This window comes from Nyctereutes procyonoides, unplaced genomic scaffold (genome assembly GCF_905146905.1).
Source record: "Nyctereutes procyonoides isolate TBG_1078 unplaced genomic scaffold, NYPRO_anot_genome, whole genome shotgun sequence".
In the NCBI taxonomy this organism is placed as follows: Eukaryota; Metazoa; Chordata; class Mammalia; order Carnivora; family Canidae; genus Nyctereutes; species Nyctereutes procyonoides.
The window spans coordinates 3,554,018-3,579,832 of NW_026575157.1; the positions used below are offsets into that span (position 1 = coordinate 3,554,018).

Consider the following 25,815-nt stretch of genomic DNA (forward strand, 5'->3'; position numbering starts at 1 on the left):
TGCCGTCAACACATCAGAGAACTAACTATATGTGTTGGAAGCAGTTATTTTTGTTTCTGTCACTTTTCATAAGTTGTAATCTAGTTAATGTAATGTAAATTGTACTAAAATTTACAGTGTGCAAAACTATTTTACCTTTACATAAGTGTTTGATAAAAATGGACTGTTCTAATATTTATTTTTATGGTGTTTCATTTTTCAATACATGCTGTTTTGATTAAAGAAATGTATCCCTGTTTACAACTGAATCCACACACATGTAGATGTATTACCATAGAAAAATTTCTTTTATAGAAATGGTTCATCTTTCAGTTTCTCTGCTTTGGGATCAGACAACATTTAGGAAACCTCTTCAGAAATAAGAAGCTATTTCGTTAACTGTGGTGGAAATTTACTCAAATATTTTACTTAGAGGCAAGAATTGTCTAATTTCAATTGTGCAAGACATGTGCCTTACGATTATTTTTAGTTCAAAATTCAACAGATTTTGTAACAACTTTGTTAATAGCTGTATCAACAATATTACACTCAGTCTAGAACAAAAAAAAAGTGGCATACACAATATAAATCATATGTCTTCACATGTTGCCTATATAACCACAAGTAGCTCTCTGAGGATTCTGGAATCCATTTGGTCCCTCCCTTGCCCACAAAACAAAGATGGTTGTTTGGGGGCAGGGATTAAGACCAGAAGCAGATGGCTGCAGAGGGGGCCTGAGGTTTTCCCTAGCTCTGTTCAGCCTCTGTCAGCAGGTAAAGTGGTCTCACGGTTGGGACCAGGTGCTTGGTCACCATCACTGTGGAGGTAAGCACAGCACACAGATGATTCACCAAGGAGACAAACTATGAACTACTGCAAACATGGGTTGGAGGGCATCAATGAGCATGTGTTTGTGTTGAGGATTTGGCCGAGAGAGTGAACTGTAGCTCCTCTTGTCTTATCGTCTGCTAGTTTCTTCAATGCGTGTGGCTTCTTCTCAAGAGACTTGTAACTATCTGGTCTTCAAATGTCCCTGTGTTCCTCTTGCGTAAATAAAAAGTTCTTGTTTCTGAAGAATGACCATGGGTATTGTCTAAATCTTTTAAGTGAACAAAATAATAGATATGTTTGCATCAGTACATGAAGGGGAAGACAAGTGACTATCTAGGTAGGGTATGAATGGAAGTTGGGGTTATGGAGGACTTTAAACCTTATCTTTTCCCTGGTAAACCTTTGAAGTTGGAAAATTAAGAGCTTTCATTAAAGCAATTCACAACGAGAGTTGGTTGGCAAAACCGAGAGACAAATAGAAATGAGCGGGCATTGACTTCCTTTCAGCTGCCTGGAGGCTGAGGGAAGGGGAAGGACAGCTGCAATCTAAGCTTCCATCTGCCCATGTTTAGCACTCCCTTTCTCTGCGTGGTTACCCATCTCCGCTGGGATCTACCACTTCCCTCCAAGCTCCCACAGCGTGCATCTCTTCCTTCAGGTCAGGACTTGATGGAAGGGAGAAAGTGCTTTCCCGTTGTCTGTGCCACCCATGACCACCACAACAGCTGCATGGCAGGAGAGGCAAGGCAATGGGGAAGGGCCATGGTTTGCCTTTTGTCTTGATCCAGGCTTGCATAGCTCTTCTGGTATCAATTACTAAACCCATGCAATCAGCTTCTCTTTTATTAGACAGTGACAGTGAGACTGTCCTTCGAGTTTCTTAAAATTTTAGCTGGCCTCTGAGAAATGAAAAGGAGTACATGGTGTATCTGTTGTTTTTATTTTCAAAACATAGTTCTAATACATGTCTTGAAATGTGAATTGTGAGTATCCAGGGAGTAAAATCAAACAACACACTTTACTATTGTTTCTCCATCCTTTCTAACTGCTCCTAAGATCAAGTCATTGGAAAGGTTTTAAAAAGAGTAGTGTATTTGGGGACTCCTGATTTTTGCCCTAAGAATAAATACCATATTTGTTTACCAGGAATCTGTAGTGCCCAATTATCTAGCCACACCTTTTTATATGATATGGTTTTCACTTTCTCTGTTCCCCAGCAAGAGAGACTTTTGGTATAGCAACACATGATTATCTACTATCCTCAATCTTTGAACTTCCCTGAACCCCTACCTACACAGTAGCCCCAATGCCTCTTCAAAACATCAGTAATAATCATTCCTTTCAGATGTAACCCAAATTATGTTTCTTCCATAGGGCTAGTCTACACTCCTTTAAACCTTACTCTTTCTTTTATTATTTTGGACCATATAGACCCATGGAATTTGTGTGTATGTGTGTGTGCATCTGTATTAAGTAGGTGTGAATTTTGTCTTCCCAAATCAATAGATTTTGTGTGATAAGCTAAATTGAAGTTTGCACTTACTCTGGAAATGATCCAAGAGATTAAAGCAGTGAAGCAAATTCATTTATTCCACATTTTTGGCCTTCTAATGGGTGATTCAGCTGTGTCTAAGTAAGTTTTGCACATGTTAAAAACATTCACTGTGAAACACATAGATCAGAAAATAAACATTTGTAACAGTTGCATTTTTTGGATATGTCTGATTACTTTTTGGAAACTTAAAAATATTAGCTGGAGATAAATAGAAGGTATGATTAATCCAGGAAAAAAAATGATCCAATAACAGAATGACAGTATCAGTTTATTTACTTTTTGTTTTGATATAAGGGTGATGCATAGACTTGTGCTTATTTGCTGTTTAATTAGCTTGAGAGGATTGTGCAATCAGTTTAGTCCACATCTGTTACATGAGCTTAAAGCACATATTTTTTGAGTGGGGAAAATATTAAGGATATGCTCAAGATGAATTGGAAATACACTTAGATAGAAAAGTGGGAAGACTATTGAGATTCTTAAAATAGCTATCTTAGGTGGAACTAGATAATTTATAGTAGTTTACTTCAAATAACAACTTAGTGTGCAAAAGTTTATTGCATTTCTTTTCCTAATTTTTGCCAAAACTTTAAGTATATAGGATATATTTTACAGCAGCATTCCTTTGAAGAAGAGAACATGATAAAAATGATTAAAAACAAAGGAAATGATCTCTGTGAAAGATCAGCTGTTCACAATGAAATCAAAATGTATTATTTTGAAGTTACTTTGTATGGTGAAGATTATTTTTTGTGTTCACTCATACTACTCAGCATTGCAGTGGCTTATGTAAGAATAAACTCTTTTAGAAACCATTTTTGCAAAAGTCTCAGTTTCCATGCTCCTTAAAGTGGAATGGGAAAACTGCAGGACTTTCATGTTGGTTCAGGGAACACCCTACTGTAGAAAACTTTGTATCCATTCTGTGAACCTCAGGACCCGGGCATACACCCCTGGACGATTAGGCAGGGCACACTGGTATCCAAATGATGTCACACCAGCCAGGAACCACCTGTTGTTTTCTTGGCACATTAATGGTCCTCCTGAATCCCCCTAAAGAGTAAATTGCAAAAGAAAATTGTAGATGTGTGTCAATTGGTGTAAAGACCTAAGGTTATTTTTAGCAAATCAATTCAAAACTAAAGATCAAAAATATGATTTAGTTGCAAGTCATCTGTTTATCTCCTGACCATCACTCTCGGTCAAGAATGAGAACCTTTGGCTGCTCATTAAGGACATGAGAAACTATGACAACTAAAACACAATCTGTATGTAGTTTTATACATGTAGTATAAAAATAGTTTTATACTACTTCATGATGTAGTTTTACAGCAAAAGTTTCCGTACTTTCATTATGGCATTTAAATAGGTACTAAGAAAGTCTCTAAGGCACAACTATGAGAAGTATCCCAACCAAAATATGTATTAAAAGCTGATCATTTTATTAAAAGAGGCATGATATGGTTTCACTCATAGGTGGAATTTAAAACAGATCAATATAGAGGTAAAAAGGGAGAGAGGCACACCGTAAAACAGACTTATAACTGCAGAGAACAGACAGGATTGCTGGAGGGGAGGTGGGGTGTGGGGATGGGTTAAATGGGTGATGGATATTAAGGAGGGCACTGTGATGAGCACTGGGTGTTGTATGGAAGTGATGAATCACTAGATTCTACTCCCAAAACTAATATTCCAGTATATGTTAACTAACTAGAGTTTAAATAAAAACTTGAAACCAAAATCTCAAAACAAAAAGAAGTATGTTCTAAGAATTATGAGAGGCTTTGCAGAAAAGACACTTATTCCACACTGTGTGTTCAAAGAAACTAAAAACTCAGACATGAGTTTGATTTTAGTTTTTTGGGGTGTTTTTTTTTTTTGTCTTTAGATGAACACAATCAGATCTGAAAAAACCTTAATATTTCAACTGTAATAGACATATCAATGATATAATTTATGATAAGCACACATATTTTCACAGATTTTAAATGAGAAAGAATTGTTTCTAATTTTTAAATATTAATTTTAGCAGCTTTTAATAGAGTTCATTTCATTTGCACATGAGTATTTCTGTATAAAGCAAAAGAACATAATGCGAATACATAGTACCATTACTTAATGATGGCATTGACAAATATTTCTCTTATGTTAATTATGCAGAATTTTTGATATTTTTTATATATTTATGAAGGAATTTAAAGCCTTGTGTACTTTTGTTGCAATCCCTGGTATAATAGAATATTTCAATCCAAGTTTGTGTTAAAAAATATCCTGAAAGACTTTTTGTCTGATTCTTTATTATCTTTGGGACCATATTTAAGGGAAAAACCTGTGGTGTATAAAAGCACCTTTTCTTGCTTGGGTACAGAGGAACATAAATTACACTGGCAACCATAGGTTACCTCTTTTCTAGATGTAACAAATGTGTTTGAGGGCAAGGATTGTGATTTTTATTTCTGTATCCTAAACCTTTATAGGTTTATATATAAACCTTTATAATATGGGTCCATAAATATTTATGGAACAGTTAAGGATAAATACAAGCTCAAAGAGATTATTAAAAAATAAACCCCAACTGTTTGGATATTTTTAAAAGGAGTCATTTGGTTTTCTTCATATTTTTTAAAAAATAATTCCATTTTTAAGAAAGACAATAGAATCTAGACATTGATTCCATGAATGAGGATTTTAAATTGTCCAACATGTACTGGGTCAGTTGCAGGTATTCAAAGGATCCACCAGCAGATTTGATGCCCAACAGTTGAGTTGTCTGTGTGGTTGAGAGACCTCTTATGTCTGGGACTGTCACTTTGCTCATCTAACTATACCATTTCAGCTCAGTTATGTGACTTCTTGTCTTCATTTGCTGATTTGTTCAATGAAGATATTTTCTTCTTCCACTATCTCAGAGATATGTATGGACTTCAAAAATATGAGTAAATTTCCAAAGTATTAACGTAAAATTTATGTTTCCATACCAGTGGTTTTAGCATGCTAAAACACACATTGCTAGGCCCCAGCTTTAGAGTTGCTGATTCAGCAGGTCTGTACTGGGGCCTGAGAATTTGTACCTACAACAGGTTCTCAGGGGATGCTGGGGGACTGGAGGCCATGCTTGGAAAATCACTGGTATAGAATAAGGCTCCACATAGTTAGCTGTTCATGTCATTCACTTAGTTCCATGTAGAGGGGACTTCTACAGCCACTTGTGGTGCCTTAAAATCCAGACAACCGCCCCGCAAATGCAAGCCTCTGGTAAGCCAGAAGATACTTAAGAATGTATGAATGTTCAAGTGATGTATCGATAGTAGCATTTTCGTAATTTTAAAGGTATTCTTAGTTAACCCTCTTGAATAACATAATATTAAATTTGAACAAAGAAAATCATGTGACCCTTTAGACTATCGATTACTCAATCATGATAACATATTACAGAAGATATTGCCCCATGTGTGGCTTTCTTACTTGCTAATTGATACCATAATTAGTCTCTCTAGAAATCAGAGCCAAACATAAGATTTCAGAGCTCTGGCATGAGCGATGGGCTTAATGTAACTCTAATATCAGTAGCATCCATGGTCATATTTTCTACCTAGTGCATGAGGCACCTGCCACACAACCCCCATTAACTGTAATTGAAGTTGTACAGCTGATTTCCCTTCTGAACAATAATTCTATAAATCTCCCTCTAAGTGGCAATATATCTTACCTTTAGCATGTTTTTCATTTTAAAAGGAATGTGTAAGATCCAGAGATAAATTTTAAACAAGAAGAAAGCTATCCTATTTGTCTTGGATTTGCAAGTGTTCAACAAAGCAGAATAAATGTAAAACTAAACTGAAAGTTTAACATGATTTGAGACACTAGCTTAACTAGAGGATATATATAAAGATTCATCTGCTTAAGTGTCTGTTAAAAAAAGTCTTGTATCAAGTCGAATTATGGTGACATATGTGTTAATATATATAACAAGTTGTTTACTCTTTAACAAAGTGAAAGATTTTCCTCTGGTATAAATCCACATTTGTAAATTATTCATTTGCTCAGTCCTGCTATCAGGTTTAATCTAAGCCAGTAGATGTTAATGCATCAATATCTTATTAATTTTCAAGTATATAAAAAATGCTAGAAAATTTACTTACAAAGTCTCATAGTGAAAATTGTTAATATTTTGAGTGCTTATTTATTTATTATTTATTTATGATAGTCACAGAGAGAGAGAGAGAGAGGCAGAGACACAGGCAGAGGGAGAAGCAGGCTCCATGCACCGGGAGCCCGACGTGGGATTCGATCCTGGGTCTCCAGGATCGCGCCCTGGGCCAAAGACAGGCGCCAAACCGCTGCACCACCTAGGGATCCCTTGAGTGCTTATTTAAATGGCTTATATGTATTACCTGGTTTTTAAATCTCTCAATAAAATTTAAGTGACTTGTCTGAAGTCTCACTCATAAGTATTTAGGCAAGGGCAAAATAAGAGTAGTCTGAGCACAGAATCTATGCTTTCATGACTACTCCATGCTGCACCTAAAAAATTAATAATAATTCTAAAATCTGGAAGAATTTACTTTTTATTTGTTGAGCATACGTAGATTTTAATGGGGCTAAATAGCTGGCTACATTATTTCTAAGTGATAAGATGTTTTTGTCTTCAATGAGGGTAGTTCGTGGGTAGGAGTTTTCTCTGGTGGTCACCCAAGTCAAAAGCCATTGATACTTCAAATATATTGCAGTGTTGACATTCAGCAAGTTCACATTATTACATTTCTAAAATGAAATGTCAAAGATAAGATGAAAATCCTAGTTTAGGAGTCCCAGGTCCAGGGTTATGGCACGCTGTTGAGTAAGTTCTATTTTTAACCTTCTTACAAATGGTTTGCTGCAAACTGGTCCTAACCATGCTATCCAGGCTGGTTTACATGCAGAAATTATTTCTTGTCACTGGACCTCTGGCCCATACTCAAAACCAGGGTTGAAAATTAGAAGCCAATAGGTGAAATTGGCCTTCAGACTGGCTTTTTGTTTGTTTGTTTGAAGTTTGCACAGGGTTTTAAAGAATTAGAATTAGATTTAGCTAAGGTCAACAGTGGGCCAATACTACATATTTTACCTATCGTACACATTCATATTTTATGCCTTGGTTCTAAAGACATCCTATTTTAATATTTGTTCTTAAAAAGTAGTTTTATTTCTCATGCGCACATCAACTCCGGAATACTGTGCAAGTAGGCACAAATTAAAAAACAAACAAACAAACATAGTCACAGTTTGGGAAAAGAAGAAATCAGGTCAAAACTCTGATGATTTCTTTATTCCCTAATCGTTGTGAAGCAATAAAATCATGATATAGCAATGCTTTCTGGAAATGCAGGGTGAACAGTTTTATATATTTACCTGACAAGAATCTATTCCTCCTTCTTCATAGCCTGCACATACCATATTTTCTGTAATGTTATATTCTGGCATCTGTTGTTGGCATTTCTCATTTGATAGAAGAGGAACATTGGCTTCTTGCAATATGTTTGCAGTAGGACCTGTTCAAAATGGTAATGCAGCCAGCCAGTCAGAAGTGATCAACATGCATCACTGAATGAGCCACCATCATTCTTATTTATTTCAACAGTTCACTCTCATTATCGAATACTGTGTGTATATATAATGAAACTAAATGCTAAACCTTAGTATTTTAAAGCACATAATAAGGCCCATCTGTGGATTTTGCAAAATGGATAACAGTAAAGCACTTCTTTAGTTCCCAAGGGCTAGCAGGGATGGTGGATTGGACTAGACAGGCTGTAGGCATTTTCAGTAATTTCAAATGGTTACAGTATTGCTTATGGGGGAAAAAAAAGCCCACTGACACAAAGAGTTTCATTTATGGAAATTAGCAACAACTCAGAAATCCAGGAGGCTTTTCATGTGGCACCTGAAGAGGTGCTCCCTTAGAATGGCATTCAGCACCTTTGTGATGCTATGTGAACGAGCAGGTGCACACTGAGCAGAACACAAAGCTCAAATGAACTGTGCCCTGGTCTAAGGGCAATCAGCTTGTTATCCTCATGCAGGGGAAGAGAAAGGAGGCATTTTGCAACAGAGTATGCTTCCACGCTTTTTACAAAATGACTCCTCTATTGGCAGCATGACTCTCTGTTTACTGAAATACTAATCCCAAGAGGGATGTGAAACATGCAGGTGTCTAGTGCCTCAGAAAAGGCACCTGATAAGCACTTTCTAATACTTAGCAATTCTATTTGGTTCCTCAAGAGAGGCAGAAAGTTGATGATAACTTAGTACATATGACAGCCAGCGTTGCTGCAAAAGTGTTTGTGACTTCATTTCCAGCTAAGTTTAATCCACATACTGAAGAGTGTGTGTGTGTATATATATACACATATGTATATAATTTAGGTGCAAAGCCATCTGTAGGACTCAGTGGTGTGTCAGTAAATGTTTAATACTGGTTTTTAAGACAAAAAAATCTCCAATATATATCATTTGTCTTATGGAAATACTCTAACCATGGTACCAAGGTTAACCAAGGTACCAGAATGACTGTGAACAGGAGTTGGGAACTGTGCACAAATGGGAATTTCCAGCTGGTGACAGTGACTCCAGCAACAAACCATTGTCCTTAAGTTTGACAGTGGACTTTAGGAGGTGAAGATGGAGGAGGGAATTCAGCATCTCACTGTCATTCATTCTATGAAGATTGAAGATGGGTTGGTAGACTTTAGTTTTTATCACAAACAATTATAAAACCAAAGCCCATTTTGCTTCTCATCAAGGAATAAGAAAGATTGGATGGGTATAGGATAAACCTCTTTGGTAAAGAAAAATTTGAACAGTGTTCTTATATTTAATATTTATTTGTCAACATGAATTGCCTTAAGGATAATTGAGAATACACACTTAAAAACATACATAAAAATGTCAATAAGCTTATTTTAGGTTTACTAATTGCCTTCATTTAACTGACTAATATTACTTCATTTCTTCCTAGTAAACAATATGTTCATGGTTTTCCTAGCTATTAGGGCAATATACTCAAAATGGGGGAAGCTGAGTTTTACACAATTAAGCAGCTGGAAATCATAAAATCATAAGCCAAAGTTCATAAAATTCATTAAAATTTCCATCACCCAGGAAGTATTTAAACATGATCTGTTTCTTCCTAAATGAAATTGATCTCAGATACAGATTTTCCTTGGCTCCATACCACTCTTAGAGACCTTTCTTAAGTCAATTAAATGCATAACTTTAGTAACAATAAGTAAATGTGAGCCAAGTTTGCTCAGCTCTTAAAAGAAATTCCCATTTCCTACCGAACAAGGAGTCTTAAATTTTGTTAGTGGATAATTTGTTTTTGAAGAGTCTACACTGTGATCATAAATATCTTTTAGTTTGAAGTCTTATAGAGAAAATATCTATCTAGGAATCATTTTTACTCTTTAGATTTCAAACTTAATAAATCATAGCATTTTTCAAGTGGAGGAAATAAAAAAGATACAGTCTTTGACTTCAATGCACTTTATGGACAGCAGACATGAGACATTTCGGCAAGCTAATGTAATTGTGGTGGAGAACCTTTGTCGAAATCATCAGGCAAAGATTTGACATAGAACGTCATCTTTCTTTTACAAGGAATAAGAGTGTTTTAATTGTGAATGCTTTGCTTCTGGTAGCACAAGTTTCTGTGGCTTTTCATCTTATTACAATTAGGATTTTTAAATATCTCAGCCCTGATCTGTTGTGACTCCAGAGGTCAGGTTCTCCCACCAGACTATATCGTGCCTTTCCTTTGTATTTAATGGGTAGTCAAAGTTCTGCCCTAGATGCAATAACTCCTATTAGGAATTCCAAAGCTGGGACACCTGGGTGGCTCAGTGGCTGAGCCTCTGCCTTCAACTCAGGGTGTGATTCCAGGGTCCTGGGATTAAGCCCTGCATCAGGGTCCCCGCAGGGAACCTGCTTCTGGCTCTGCCTATGTCTGTCCCACATCAGGGTCCCTGCAGGGAACCTGTTTCTTCCTCTGCCTATGTCTCTGCCTCTTCCTCGGTGTCTCTCATGAATAAATAAATAAAATCTAAAAAAAAAAAAAAAGGAATCCTGAATCCAGCATATTTTGTAGTTACATTTAGAGAAAATGAAGTACTGGAATTTTGTAAAAAGTTATGTTCGGTTAGTTTTAATATGCATCTTTTCTGTGTTTGGAAAACATCCTGTTAAATAAAGCCAACAGTCAGTTCACAGTCTTGAGTGCAAGATTCGTGTCCCTTCTGAGTAGGCTGACTCAGCATGTTGAAGTTAAAGGGGATCCCCTTCTCATTTTTTAGGGAATGTGAGTGTGAGACTTTATATGATAAATAAAGAGGGTTTTATTGATTTGGAAAATGTAACAGGTAATAAATTGGCTTTTGATCAGACTTTATCCATGTACTTTACAAAAATAAATTTCGTGGGGAGTCTGTGTGGTGCAGTTGGCTAAGTTTTGGACTCTTAGTTTTAGCCCAGGTCGTGAGATCAAGACCCATATGCATCAGGCTCTGCACTCAGTGTGGAGTTTGCTTGAGATTTTCTTTCTCTCCCTCTCCTTTTGCCCCTCCCACTTGTGCTCTGTCTCTCTAAAATAAATAAATATTTAAAAAATAAATGTAACCTTTGTAATACTTACTTAAATAGACATATCTTTTCTCTTTATCAAAGTATTTGTAATATTAAAACCAGTCACTAAGTTTGAGGGATGCTTGAACTCTCCCCCAATAAGGATCATAGTTTTATAAGATGTTCAACACAATCTGGAATTTTTAAAAAAATTATACAAATACACAGCATATGAATATAACAGTGCTTTTAAGAGCTACTGCTGAAAACTGTTATAAGAGTTGCAAAAAATATGTTGAAAATATTCACAGGCTAGTATAATAGCATCCTTCTTAGTAGTAGGCATTTTCTTTTTGTTGAGTCTGATGATTTACCTTGATATATAACCCTCCCCCAGCCAGCAATGGAACAAAGACTTCCTGGGGGAAAAACTTGATTTTCTTCTGGTAAACAAATAGGTTGTATATAATCTGGAAAAACAAAACACAGATAAACATGCATTTCTAACAAGTTTTAAAAATCAATTATTTTCAACATTTTATCTAAAAAAATGTATTTTTGTTTTATGCAGTCTGAACATTTTTTTAGACATCAATCTTAGGGGAAAGAAGCATCTCAGGGTGGCACCCTTTGACAATGGACTAGGTATCACTTTTGGTCTTTCAGGATCCTTTTCTACTTTCCTAAATACTCATTAAAAAGATAAATAATGTCTTAGCTCTAGAGTTGATCATTTATATTTGATTTGATTTTAAGTAATCATGCTATCTACAGAGTCAGTTCTGTGAAAATCTTGGTAAGGCTGTTCCTCAGGGTCAATTAAGAGACACTTGGACAAATGTTCTGAGGCTTGTTTGATTTTCCTCAATTATCTCCACATTAAGAAAGCTTTTAGGTGACTGCTTTACAGGGCACTTATGGAAGCGTCAGTACTGGCCGCCGACTTTTAAAGCCCTTCTCCAACAATTTACAAGCTGCCTGACATTTATTAAGCACCCAGTACATGTAAGACCCAGGGCAGACACAAAAATGAATAAGATATGGTGCTTACCCTCAAGGACAGGGCTACATAATTAACCACAGTAATAGTCTGCCTTTGCTGAGTGCTCTAATACATGTGTAGACCAAATTCCATGAAAGCCCAGAAATGGCAGCTCTTTCTCCTCACTGGGGGTTGGAAAAGTCTTTGGACTAAACTTTATACCTTCAGGATATAGGTTACTCCATCAAGTGATATCTTGCCCATTATCTAGGTATTTGGAGGAAGTCTTCCAGCTGCCACTCTATTAAGATTATCGAATCTCCTTCAAAAACTTTGTTCTATGGATATCTTAATTCTTACTCACTTTACTCTGAGAGTATATGCTCTTCCTTAGTTTGTCCTACTCTGTACTTCATGGTAGACGGACCTGCCTTCCTTTCATGTAAGGAATAGAGAAAGCATGCATTGTAACATTATTTTCTCTGGGCTGCTCCTTTGAGTTTATTATTATAGGGGGCTCAGGACATTTTATTCTGTGGACCAACTTTCTAGAAATTTGGATTTAAACACCTTGATGAAGATAATTGAATATGTTTCGCTCCATTCCCCAATTCCATTTAAATTATAATGATTTCTATAACAAATTATCCAACTCTTCTGGACTATTAACTCATTGGTACTGATAATATTTCAAATCTAATTTTGAATTAATTTGGCCAGATAACTAAAACTGATTTTTTTTTACCTGTGTAATTCACTTTAAAGTCAAGATGCATCACAGCGATGTCACTGTCCTTTGTTCGTTTATTGTAATGTGGGTTTATGACAATTTGATCTATCAACCGAGTTACTACTTGAGGAGAAGTCATATTCGATCTCATATGCAGGCCTAGGATTGCTTTCCACTTAGATGGCTCTAAATTTCTCCTGAAAATTATGAAAAAGACATATAAGAAACCCTCCATCCACCATAGTTACCTTTGAAAGATCCTTGTAGTAGGTATTTCAGAACTATGTGTTCCTGTCCTAAAATATTCTTGAATTTCTCTGAATGATCCTTCTTCAAAAGAGGAGACTTTAAAAAATATGTGTTATTTTTAAATTAAGTCTCCAAGTTTTTCCTAACACATGGCCAAGTTAGAGAGCCACTGCCTTAGATCCCATTCCATTGTGGAGATCACACCTTGGTCCAGGGTTTCTTCAGGCAACCCCAGCAGCTACGGTAGCAATGGAAGGAGGTTCAGAAGCATTCTCCTGTCTACAGGGTCACTGCATTCACACAAAGTTAAGACAAGCAGTAAAACATATTATGATGTCTAAAATCTAACATACAAATTCCAGGGATTTTCATACATAATAAACTTGAGTAATTTTCCACACATAGTGTTGGCCCTTGATAATGAATTGGTAAAAGATAACATTTGTGTTATAGGCAGATTAAATGACAGTTTGGAAGTGTGCAGGGACTTCTAACTGTGCTTTTGGCCTGCAACATTTTTACACTGAGAAACTACTAGTGAACAGCTGGAATTAAGCCAATTAAGCCATATTCACAATGAAGTCAAAATTCAATAACTGCTCTTTTAGATGAGCTAGTAATTTAATTCTTAATAGTTATAAATGCCTCATCTAATGTGGTCTTTCAGCTCCTAGAATCCAAGTCACCTAACAAATATATAAAGGGCATGAAGTTATTTCAAGTCCATTTGTTTATCTTTCTACCTATCCATTACTTTGTTGAAATTAAACAAGGGATCATGTTTGATCAGGTCACCAGCATCGGTAAAGCCAATGAATGCCCAAGCATCCAGGAGACGTCCACTGATAACCATGCTGCATTAAAATCAGAGGAAACTTACTCACATGCTTTACAGAGTAGAATAACACCGATTTACAGAGAACCTATTTTGTGCCAAGGGCCATGCCACATACTTTGCATCAACTCTTTTCATTTTTGCCACCAGGCTATGGATGTTATGTTGAGAACAAACTGGGTGCTGATAGTTTAAATGATGCCTAGAGACTTGAACTGGGACTGACTTCAGAAGCTGTACTTGCACCAACATAGTGGGGGGTCCGTAGGGGCTATGGGCAGGGTTGTGTGGGCGGGGTTGAGAACATCAGGGGAGCATTGCAGGGAGAGATGTTCTCTGCCACTGGATTATCTGGGCTCAGGAAGGGGAGGATGTCTATGTTCCTAGTGGTTGGTGGGAACTCCTTCAATGGACAGATGCTGCACCAGGAGGGTATTATGGTACTGTGAAGGCTGTGTTTGCTAGTCAGGAGGCCTTTTCATTTTCCCCTCTCTCCAGGTCAGAGGAATTTCAGCCTAGCCAGACACACTGATAATTTCAGGTATTCTAACTGCATTCACTCCCACTGTGCCCTGGGACTCCTCTGCCCACACTGGCTTACTCGAAGAGAAGGGATAGCATTAAATCTCTTTCCTGATATCCTATCTTCGAATTTCTTTCTGTATCACACGTTTCACGTTGGAGTACATTTCCTAAAGCTCAGCTGGTCATGGTTGTCACTTGATTGGCCTATCTGTTATGGCTGACAGGTAACAGGTAGTTACTCTTTTTAAAGAACTGCATTTTTTATGAAACATTTACTATATGTTAACTCAGTATTTAAAAAAATATTAATTTTACAGTTGCCACACCATGGTTCTTACTTTGCTTTAATCATATTTATTTATACACATTATATTTTACATTATAATTATATTCTATATAACCAATGCATTATATTAATGTTCATATTATAAATAACATTAATTATATTAATGGTATAAAATTTGGTCAAAGAGAGTATGAACTGGGCAGCGGTGGCTCAGCGGTTTAGCGATGCCTTCCGTCCGGGGCGTGATCCTGGGGACCCAGGATCAAGTCCCACGTCAGGCTCCCTGCATGGAGCGTGCTTCTCCCTCTGCCTGTGTCTCTGGCTCTCTCACTCTCTCTCTCTCTGTGTTCTCATAAATAAATAAATAAATAAATAAATAAATAAATCTTAAAAAATAATAAGTGAAACCCTTTAAAAAAGGGAGTATGAACTGATTATAGAGTTCTATTTTGAAGTTAATAGAGTGCCTTTATTTTCAAAAGTGACAAGATTGTCTTTTACATATTTTATCCTCAGAAAACTTACATGAAAGTTCAGAGAGGTATATGCAGTCATTTGCTATAGATTTAACTCAATGATAAAATAATGCAGTTTAGGGATGCCTTGGTGGCTCAATTGGTTGAGTGACTCTTGATTCCGGCTCAGGTCATGCTCTCAGGGTCATGAGATCAAGCACTGTGTCAGACTCTGCACCCAGTGGAGAGTCTGCTTGAGATTCTTTCTCTCTTTCCTTTTCTCTCTGCCCCTACTTATGCACTCTCTAAATAGATAGATGATAGATAGATGATAGATAGATGATAGATAGATAGATGATTGATGATAGATGATAGATATAATCTTTAAAAAATGCAGTTCAGATAAAATAATGCAATTCAGTAGCTAACCTCCCAAATTCTTATCTCTTTTGTAGGTACTTTACTCCTTCTGAGAACAATAAATATTAGTTTCTGATATGAGAGAGCTTGTAGGTAGCACAAACTTTGTAATCACCATTTTGTCTTGTTATTTTAAGGTTTGGAGTAGAAAACCAGTCCGTGAACCAGACCATGAAAATTACACATACATGCTTCAAGCTACTGGTCTAATTAAATACAAGTTACAAGAATATTAATCAGATACATTCTTAATGAGTTCCAAAGTTGGTATAGGGCTACATGGAAAATAGACTTTTTCTCATGTTTTTCTTTCTCCTGAATCTGTAAATTGTACTTTAGGAAGGAGACACTCCTCTAATATTTCTCCATTATATTTCTCTCTCAAGTCTTGGCCCACATAACTTTTCCTGTCTCTGTGCTTAGCTTCCCCACAAGCCCACATTAGCACAAGCACTAACAGAATGACTACATCCTACTGCAATCTTAGTGCCTTATCTCAGAAGAAAGACTTGAGAATATAGAAGGTATGGCCAGTGTTACTCAATTTTATGGATCACCTGAAGTATTTGGTAAAAATTCAGATTCTTAATTTGTACCTCCAGAGATTCTAATTTGGAAGATTGGAGTGGAACCCAAGAATCTTCACTTTGTAATTACTATTGGGATATTGAGCAATATAGAATCCTCCCTAGCTTTTCCATTCAACCAAAGCCAAGAGATTGGAGAACACAGCCTTCAGGAAAAATCGCTACAGATGGGCGGGGGGGGGGGGGCGGCGGGGATTCTTACTATGTTTTAAAAATATATTTGTCTCAAAGCATCTACATGCTAGTGAAACAAGGGAAAGTTATAGAATAGAAAACAGGTGAAGACAAGAACAGGAGATAGCCCCATTGGATAGGCAAGTGCCAATCTGACACAGGCTAAAGATGGCAGAAGTAGTGTACCTTGAAGCAGGGGACATTGGCTGAATTTCTGTTGCATAACACCTGTGCTTGCCCTGTTCATGCAAAATGTTTTTCTTAGTAGCAAGAGAAAGAAAGGCACAAATTGGGAGGCAACAGAAATACATGTATTGACTTCTATCACCTCAAATACTAGCACTATTCTTGGTACACAATAGGTGACCCTTAGATGTTGCCCCAGATGGGAGGAACTAGTGCTATGACACTCTAGGTTGCTGATTATATAGTAAACAAAATAATTTTCTAGGTGCTGATGTGTAAATAAATTCCCTACTCAGAGTGTGAGGATGTCCATTTTTATATGGAATTTTCATTGAGGTAAAAAGTAAATATGGCAAAATAGTTATGACAGAGCAGCACAATATGCTGAAAGGAAAAAAAAAACAGTGGGTACCTATAAGTCTAAACTGAAAATTTTTTTTGTATTCTATCATTAATGAAGATTGTACTTTAGTCATATCTGCCCACTGCCAACCCCAATGTTTACCCCCAGCACAGAATTTTAGATCTCTATTATTATTCTCCACTAAATGGAAAAAGTATTACTCAGTGAAATAATTAATGAAACCCATTAATGAAAGCCATTTGTCCAGCTTTCTCAGGCACAATCCTAGGGCCACCATTGATTCTTTCTAACTGGGTCTTCCTGGCTTCACTATTGCTCTCTCCCGATGATGTCACTCTTTGTCTTCCAGATGGTCTTTCATCCCATTTACCGTAACCTCCTGAGTCCCCGCCAGAGCCCAGGATCTGGTCTTGCCTGCATCTCCAGTCTTGTTCCCACCTCTCTGCCAACCACTTCCTGGCCAGCAACAACAGCAGCCTTCTTGAAGTTTTTGGAACAGGCTGATCTCACTCCTACCCCCAGAGTATTCAAGTTGATATTACCTCCTGGGAAATTTGTGTTAAGTTTCACTCTCATCTCTTTAGATTCTCCTTGGATTTTCATTTGTTGTGAAGCTTTCTGTCACTACTGTATCCAAATGAAGCCCCCTGCTCCTATCATTTGCTTTCTCCTTATACCACTTTTTCTTCCTTTGCTGCACTTTTCACTCCCTAAAATAAAATATTTGAGTATTTTTCTAGGGCAAGGACTTTGTTGGTCTGTAGAGCACTATCATACCCCAAACTTAGAACAACACTTGTTCTAATCTGTTCTAGTCCAATAATGTGATTCAAGATGATAAATCAGTTTTCAAAGTAGAAATAATCTCAAATATCTGGCACTGGAGCTTCTAAGAAATATTAGAACTTTTGGGTGGAATTACAACTATAATGAGATTTCTGCTATTAAGAAATATGTTATTAAAGTGCTTTGCCAGAGGCAGGGGTGGTGTGTGTGTTATTGGTGAAGGGAGTAAAAAATAAAACTAAAAAAACAAAAACAAAAACAAAAAAACCCAAACAAAAAACAAATGAAAAGAAAGAAAAATACATTATTAAAAATAGAGCTAACCGAATAGCATCAAGGAAATAGATTATAAGCCAAGAAAAGCTTCACAAATACATAATTTTAAGGGACAGAGATCATATTGGAAATTGGTAAAACTGAGAAAGGCATTGGTTTATAAAGTCCTAGTGATACAAGAGAATTTTAACAATTGAAAAGCTGACAAGCAGCTCAAACTTGAAATACCTTAAAAAAGTAGCCAAGATCTACTCTAAACCAAAAACCAGTAAGTCTATAGTAATTTTTGTAAATCAAAAATAAGTGCATTTTCTTAGACTGGTAGAGATTTCAAGATTAAGTTAGTGACTTATTGGTTTTTGGTAAAAAAGAAAAAGTATTATAGAATTTCTGCAACCTGAAGGAGATAATACATTGAACTTTGTAAAGCCATCAAATAGGTAGATATATAGAGAAATGAATTAAAACCATGATGTTTATGTATTAGGGTAAGTTTCAATAGAAACAAAATAATTTTCTAAGGACTATATTTGTGTTTATTCTGTGTCCTAGTCCTATTTAAAGTATTTGAGGCACTCGAATGAATCCAAGTTTTAAGTTGTAATAGAAGTATCAATTAAGTTATGTTATTTTATAGTGAATACCTAACTACTCAAAAAGTCTGCTTCAAAGCTTTATTATCAGTTTAATTAATTTAATACTAAACAAAATGTGAATAGTAGTACGTATTTCTTGCCATACCCAAAATGCCTCATATATGAAATAACCTATTTTAGGAATATTAATACCTTCTTCAAGGAATTATTTCAATAAATAATGAGGTAACTGTATTTGGTCTTTTCTAAAGGGCTTCTTAAAGAATGAAAGATTGATGGGGTACCTGGGTGGCTCGGTTAAGCAACTGCCTTTGGCTCAGGTCATGATCCCAGGGTCCCTGGGATCAAGCCTCCATGTCATGCTCCCTGTTTAGTGGGGAGCTTCCTTCTTCCTCTCCCCTTCCTCATCCCTGCCCTCCACTTGTTCTCTCTCTCTAAAAAAAAAAAAAAGAATGTGAGGTTGACAAGAGATCTATGTATAATTTCATCATTGATGTGTGTGTATTTAATACATGTGATCCAGACTGTGAATCTATATATACCTGCCCATCTAAGAGGCTGAACAATGGTTGCTTCTGGAAGCAGAGACGGTGATTGACTGAGAAGGAGGGATAAGAGAATTTTGCATGTGATGGAAATGTGTCGATAGGAGTGTGGGATACAAAGGTGTATGTATTTCCAAAACTCATTAAATTGTGCACTTAAAATTATGTATTTACTCTATGTCAGTGGTAAAAAAATGAAAAACAAACATCAAACTATGTGACAAGTTTGCTTTATAGTGAGGGTTGGCAATTCTCGAACAACTTGTGTTCTAAACTTAAGCAAATCTACAAATATTTTGTGGATAGTAGGGACAGGTTTCTTACTATTGGGGACAGGTGCTGCAAACACAGGAGAAAAGATCAGAATGTACCCTGTGGTAATCTATTTTATTTGGAATTGTCATTTTGCGTTCATATTTGTAGGTGTTCTATCTATTGAGAGGGTCTAGGAGTAGGACACAGCAGCTGTACAAGGAGCACACTAGATCTTGTTTTTTAAAATGTGGAACTAAAAATAGCTAAATGGAATGGGGGTTTCTTATAGAAAGCTTGATTTAAGGACTAAGGTAGAAAAAGCACAAGACGAACCTGGAACATCTTATTTTGCAGAAAATAAAGAAGTTCTCAAAGCATGGAGATATATCAAGACAAACAAGTAGACAAGCTTGAAGGATTTCACCAAATAGGAGGACTTCCTATAAAATAACTTGCTGTATTAAAAAATAGCAAAGACAAGAAAGACAGAAAGATAACCTGGCAGAAAGTGTCTTCAAGATTAAAGGTGTAGTCCGTAAATGCAGTGCATTATCTTGGATTAGTTTGTGGGCAGAAAACATAGAAACAAACAAAAAGGTTACAAAGGGCATATTTGGGACAAGTGACAAAAATGAATACATACTATAGATTAGATAATTGTATCACATTAATGTTAAATTTCCATGCTTTTGTGTGATTATATAGGAAAATATCCTTGTTCTTACTAAAAATACAGAGTAAAGAGCACAATGTCTAATCCACTGCCAAGTGATTCTGGAAAAGTATTTCTCCAGACTGGAGAGAATGAAAGAATGATAAAGAAGTTTTCATACCATAAAATTGAAACAGTTGGTGGATCTCAGTGAAGATATACAAACGTTCCCTGTACTATTATTTGCAAATTTTGTGCATGCTTGAAACTGTAGTAATATAAAAGGTTTAAGAAAGAAATACACTCAATGTCTCCCGGGAAAGAATAAGAATCTTCTTTCACAGACCTTTCCTGCACAGGAACAGGAGCACGATAGGAATTCTATTGTACATTTATGTAATTCATAGTATGCGAAAGTATTGCATCCTCTTACTTGGGTCCTGATAATCACTCTAGGGGGCAGATGTCTTTCTGAACACACTGTGGAGGAGGATACAGAAACAGAGCTACCAAGTGACATAAGGTCAATAGCATTAGTAGGATCAAAATTCTGCCCTCTGGTCTAAAGTCAACCTTGCCTTTAAACCACAGCTGGTCCATGCTCTCCAAATCTGTTTTAAGGTTCAAAAAGAAGAGAAACCAGTGACAGAGAAAAAGAAGAGGCATAGTGAAATTTCATGACACCCAGGAACACTGTGGCTGAGGGATGGGAACGGGAGTGTGGACAATAAGAATGTATACAGAGAAGAGCTGTCCAATTAACCCATTTAACCACCTGCAAGTTAAAACACCTGCACCAGATATACATTTCTTGGGAAGAAGAAATAATACCACTCAGTGGCTTTGGAGAGCAAAATGCAAGGTGGGCGAGGATGAGTTTGAATTCATCACAATTCTATTACAGCTTACACTTGCTTGTTTGCTTGTGTTCAGATTGAAACTGTGAAAAGATATTTTATGTCTTATATGGTTAAACATGTGTTTATATTGGATGAAACTGTTTTTCCATTTCTTTTGTGGCTTGAAAAGATACGATATGGGGATCCCTGGGTGGCTCAGCGGTTTAGTGCCTGCCTTCGGCCCCGTGGTCCTGGAGTCCCGGGATCGAGTCCCACTTCGGGCTCCCTGCATGGAGCCTGCTTCTCCCTCTGCCTGTGTCTCTGTTTCTCTCTTTCTCTCTGTGTCTCTCATGAATGAATAAATAAAAAAAAAATCTTTAAAAAAAGAAAAGATACGGTATGGGTAGCATTGACCTACACTAATACATCTGTGAGGTAGATAAATGAAAGATGTCACTAATATTACTACAAGCCTGGCTGACATTTAGAAAGCATATGTTCTGCGAGAACATCAAACGGACTAATTTAGCAAGTCCAAGGTTAATACGGGAGGTTGCTAACTTACTAAGATCTGTCTTTGTGCAATAGAAAATGACAATGAACCTGTAGCCAAAGATATCTTTTACTTGGAAATTGAGGTTTAGGTTACCCACCTGTGGCATACCAAGGCATAGAGCATGAATAGGTAAAAGTTAAAGTCATGTTTAGCAGGGGATGGGAAAATTGACTGCCATAGACATTTGTTATGTGGTTGAAAACAGAATAAAATATAATTATCAAGAGGCAGAAAAGTCACGAAGGGGTAGTTTAGGTATGCGACAGGCTGTAGTTTACTCATCCAGTAGAGGGTGTGATGTATAGAACCAAAGAGCTTTGGGTATAAACAGGTAGTAACTTGGGTAGTCCTGTCGGAGCCCAGGTGATCAGTCCAGTTGGGATCTAGCTATTGGGTCTTCATTTCAGATTCTTTGGGTTCTGAGTTCAAGTTTTCTCTCACTCTGGTCCAGTGGGATCAACCACTCATTCCTTCTGCCCCTCACTCCCATCTCCCAAATAACTATCATAACCTTTTGCATCTGACAATTTGTCTCCGTCCATTCAAGAACTTTCAATGTCTGTGTTGGTAGAGAGCTGATTTTTTTTTTATCTGATTAACTACAGCTATGTCTTCCATTCTTGAGCACATGTGGTTCTTTTCTCAAAGATTCTGGACGCTGGCCACAGAGAGGCTCATCCTAATCCTCACAGCTGAGGTCATTCTCTGGAGGCTTCTTTTACTCAATTAAGGGCAGGAAATTGCCCTAGGTCAGGGCTTATGAATCTTCTATGAGGAAGCTACCTTTTTTTTTTTTCTGGCCTAATTCATAAGTGTTAGAATGGGATTACCTAGGAAGGTGAAAGCAGAAAATCAACATGTTCTTGGGGTCTAAGAATATTTATTTTCTCCACCTTTTCTTCCTGTCTTTCACCTGCTCTTTTTTCCCCTGTGGTACTGCTTAGAGTATGGCTGCTTCTAGAGGGAGAAGATAGATCTCGAATTCTAAGATCTACCTACTTTTTTAAATTAAAGATTTATTTATTTATTCATGAAAGACACACACACAGAGAAAGAGAGAGAGAGAGAGAGAGAGAGAGAGGCAGAAACATAGGCAGAAGGAGAAGCAGGCTCCCTGCAGGGAGCCCAATGTGGGACTCGATCCTGGGACTCTGGAATCATGCCCTGAGCCAAAGGCAGACACTCAACTGCTGAGCTACCCAGGCACCCCTTAAGATCTATCTTCTCTCTATGTATTTTGTCATATCATGTAATCAAAGAAGAGTCAAATCTGGTTTGATATTACTTCTAAGTTTTAGTTATGAGTAGCATCAAAATAGATCTCACTTGAGAAGGAAACATTTTTATCCTAATTCACCACAAAGTCCTTACATGTGAACTTCTAGAGCACAGTTTATTTGTAACATGAGGGCTATCTAAACATGCTTTTCTGATACTGACAATTTCTGAAACTACATATTGGCCTGATTGATTGATAACCAGCAAAACTTACACATTCAATATGAATTTTACACCTTTAAAAATTCTTACCTGTGTAGGTAAGAATTTCAATTTTTACATACGTAGGAAACACAATACTTGATGCAAGTATCTAATGAAGAATGATCCTCCATTTAACTTTCTGTATTTTTATATATGACTTTAGTGGGAATATTATTGATGCTATATAGTATCATAAAGAGCAGGAACATTTCCCTGAGTACGTGAGGCTGCATGAAGTGGGATGCACTGTGTCTGCTGTGGTGTCTCATTTGGGAGGGGACACTGCGATGTCACACTCACCCATACACACAGTGGGCAGCAGACACCAACCAGTCGTTGCTGATGAGAGAAGCACCACAGAGCAGATGGCCATTATAATAAAGAGAAACAACCCAGGGCCAGGCTCCTTCTTTGGCATCATTTCCTCCAACGATCTTTGGGCTGACTTCTCGAGCCACCAGTTTGTTTCCACACCCTATTAAAATAATTGAAGAAAGAGCATCTATTTTATTTTGGTGGATTTCCTCTGATTTTGAAAATTGAGTGGATCACTACAAAATAACCTCAGGTGATATGCCCCCTCTATTCCAAATTTTAAACAGAAGGCTTAAAGGAAAGAAAATATGACAAAATATTTACTTACACTTATGGTTACATTGTAACAGAATCAATGAATCTTGGAAACATTGTTCACTGTAATAGAAGAACAATTATATTTCAGAAATTGTGCACCTAATGTTTTAAAACAGAACATAATGCACATCATCTTATTTTTTTTTCATCTTATTTTTTTAGTAGAATTAACCTTCAAGTGTAAGTATCATATATGAAAAATGGGGAGGCTGATACACACAGCAAGAAAATCCTTAGTTTGAACTCCATTAGAACTGAGTTTGAGCCCTTAACTCTACCACTTACATTTCATGTGATTTTGGATAAGTTACTCAGTGTCCCTGAGATTCAGTTTTGTCATCCATAAAATGGGGGCAATAGTACTTACTTTACTGGAATTTCGTGAGAAGTAAAAAGAAATGTTTGCACTGGAGTTATTGTGCCATACACACAATGATCTCTCAATAAATGATAGTTATTATTAGCTTGTTTGAACCAACCTTGCATTTCATCATTCTATAATACAGAATATGTCTCAGTGTGGCTAATTGGAGACCTATTCAGTGCCTGCACTGTGTATGAGGCTGTAACTCTACTCAGAAAATTCAACAATGAATGAATCACTGGCCCTGCTTTCAAGGGAAATAAGCATATAAACAGGAAAATACAAAGTGTAGACATATATAATTTAATAACTCACTACCTGTTTAAATATTTGGATACAAACTTTTTTTTCAAAGCTAAGGATTCTATTTTAAACAGTAATTTAAACAAAGGAAAATAGTTTAAAAGTGTGTTATACTTCCTGACCACTAGAGATCAGTATAATACAAGGAATTAAATTACTTGCTCCCACTCTTCCTGTGGCTACACAGATATTGGTCACGTTGAAACAAAAACGTACACAAACAAGTAATGATTTCAACTTATATATTTAACTGCATCTGTTGCACATATTATTTAGGTGTTTGAAATTTTAGGGAGAATTTTCCCTAAAACAAGACTCCAAATCCATATGAGATCCCAAATACAATCAAAGCAATTCGGTGTTTCTGGAACATACATGGTAAGGTTTACTTGAAATCACATGCATTCATACTGTCCAATTGACATATCGTTGAGAATAGAAGGTAATTTCAATTGAAATATAAGAAAATATACTTATGTTTTATCAATACACAATGTGCATGCATGTATATCTACCTAGATATGGGAATATCTATATATCTATGTCTATGTCTATGTCTATGTCTATATCTATATCTATATCTATCTATATCTATCTATATCTATATCTATATCTACTTATAATTCCCCAAAGAAGAAGCCTCAATTAACTCCCCTTCTGTTATATACTCATGGTTGAGAGAGAAGTTGTTTCTAGAATGCTTTCCAGCATACTTTCAAGTTCACCCAAACTCTTTCTATATCCATTACTCATCAGTGAAAATCCATGTTTAAAATGCCTCAGCATTCTTAGATATTAAATGATGCCTACTGCTCTGTAGTATGTACAAAACCGATGATATTCTTTTAGGCAACCATAGAAGAGTTGAATAAATTCTAAAAATTAAAGTAACTATTAAGTTAACCTGATAATGGAACTGAACTTTGTCCCTCACTCTCCATGCATTTCAGTTAGTCAAATGTTTCATGCATAAGCATACAGATGCAGGAGCTTAGTGTAGAGGAATAAATTGCTTAGTGCCTGGTCAGAATGAGCAGTGAATCCACACTTCGTCCAGGTATATTTAGAGAGATTGGAGGGAAGTGGAATTACTGTCCTGGCCTTTGGTCCTGAAATCAGAGCTAACTTAGCCCTCTGGACATGAAGAAATATAAGAAAATACACTTTAGGTTTTATTAATAAGCAGTGTGCAGGCATGTGTATCTACCTAGATATGGGTATATCACGTATGCAGTGACATGATCCTGTGTCTTTCTCTCAGCCCTGTGGGGCCCTAGTATGATATAAATGGATGGGTGTATATCCACTGTACTGACAAAATGGATTAATTTCTCACTCGACAACATGGGCTTTTTTGTTGTTGTTGAAAAGGCTATGCCTTTTTCTTTCTTTCTCCTTTCCAGAACTGCTATTTAAAGTGAGCTGTTGCCTTGGGGAATTTGGAAGATAACACAGTAGAGTGGAAAAGCGGAGCGATGTAGGGTTGCCTCCGACTTTGGAAACGTGTCCTAGTCACTTATCGACACCAAGCTTCTGTTCCTTCGGCCTTAGAGTAGAGCAATACTCCCTAAGTCATAGAACTCTTGCTTTTCTTTTTTCTTTTCTTTTCTTTTCTTTTCTTTTCTTTCTTTTCTTTTCTATTTCTCTTCTCTTCTCTGTTCTGTTCTTTTCTTTTCAGATTTTGTTTGTTTGAGAGAGAGATAGAGCACAAGCAGGGTGAGGAGCAGAGGAAGAAACAGACTCTACGCTGAGCAGGGAGCCAGCCCATGTG

General features: G+C 36.7%; 1 protein-coding gene across 1 annotated transcript in view; it reads right to left on the bottom strand.

The window, feature by feature from the left end:
* Positions 1-3,263: 3,263 nt before the first annotated feature.
* The window catches only part of TMPRSS15 (transmembrane serine protease 15), a gene marked incomplete at its 5' end in the record, with an annotated part of 108,712 nt that continues 86,160 nt past the window's right edge, over positions 3,264-25,815 (bottom strand). The window contains 6 exons of the mRNA XM_055313813.1: positions 3,264-3,419; positions 7,758-7,897; positions 11,339-11,434; positions 12,692-12,873; positions 23,045-23,219; positions 23,388-23,437. Coding sequence (XP_055169788.1) covers positions 3,264-3,419; positions 7,758-7,897; positions 11,339-11,434; positions 12,692-12,873; positions 23,045-23,219; positions 23,388-23,437 — 799 coding nt within the window. The remainder of the gene's footprint in view (positions 3,420-7,757; positions 7,898-11,338; positions 11,435-12,691; positions 12,874-23,044; positions 23,220-23,387; positions 23,438-25,815) is intronic.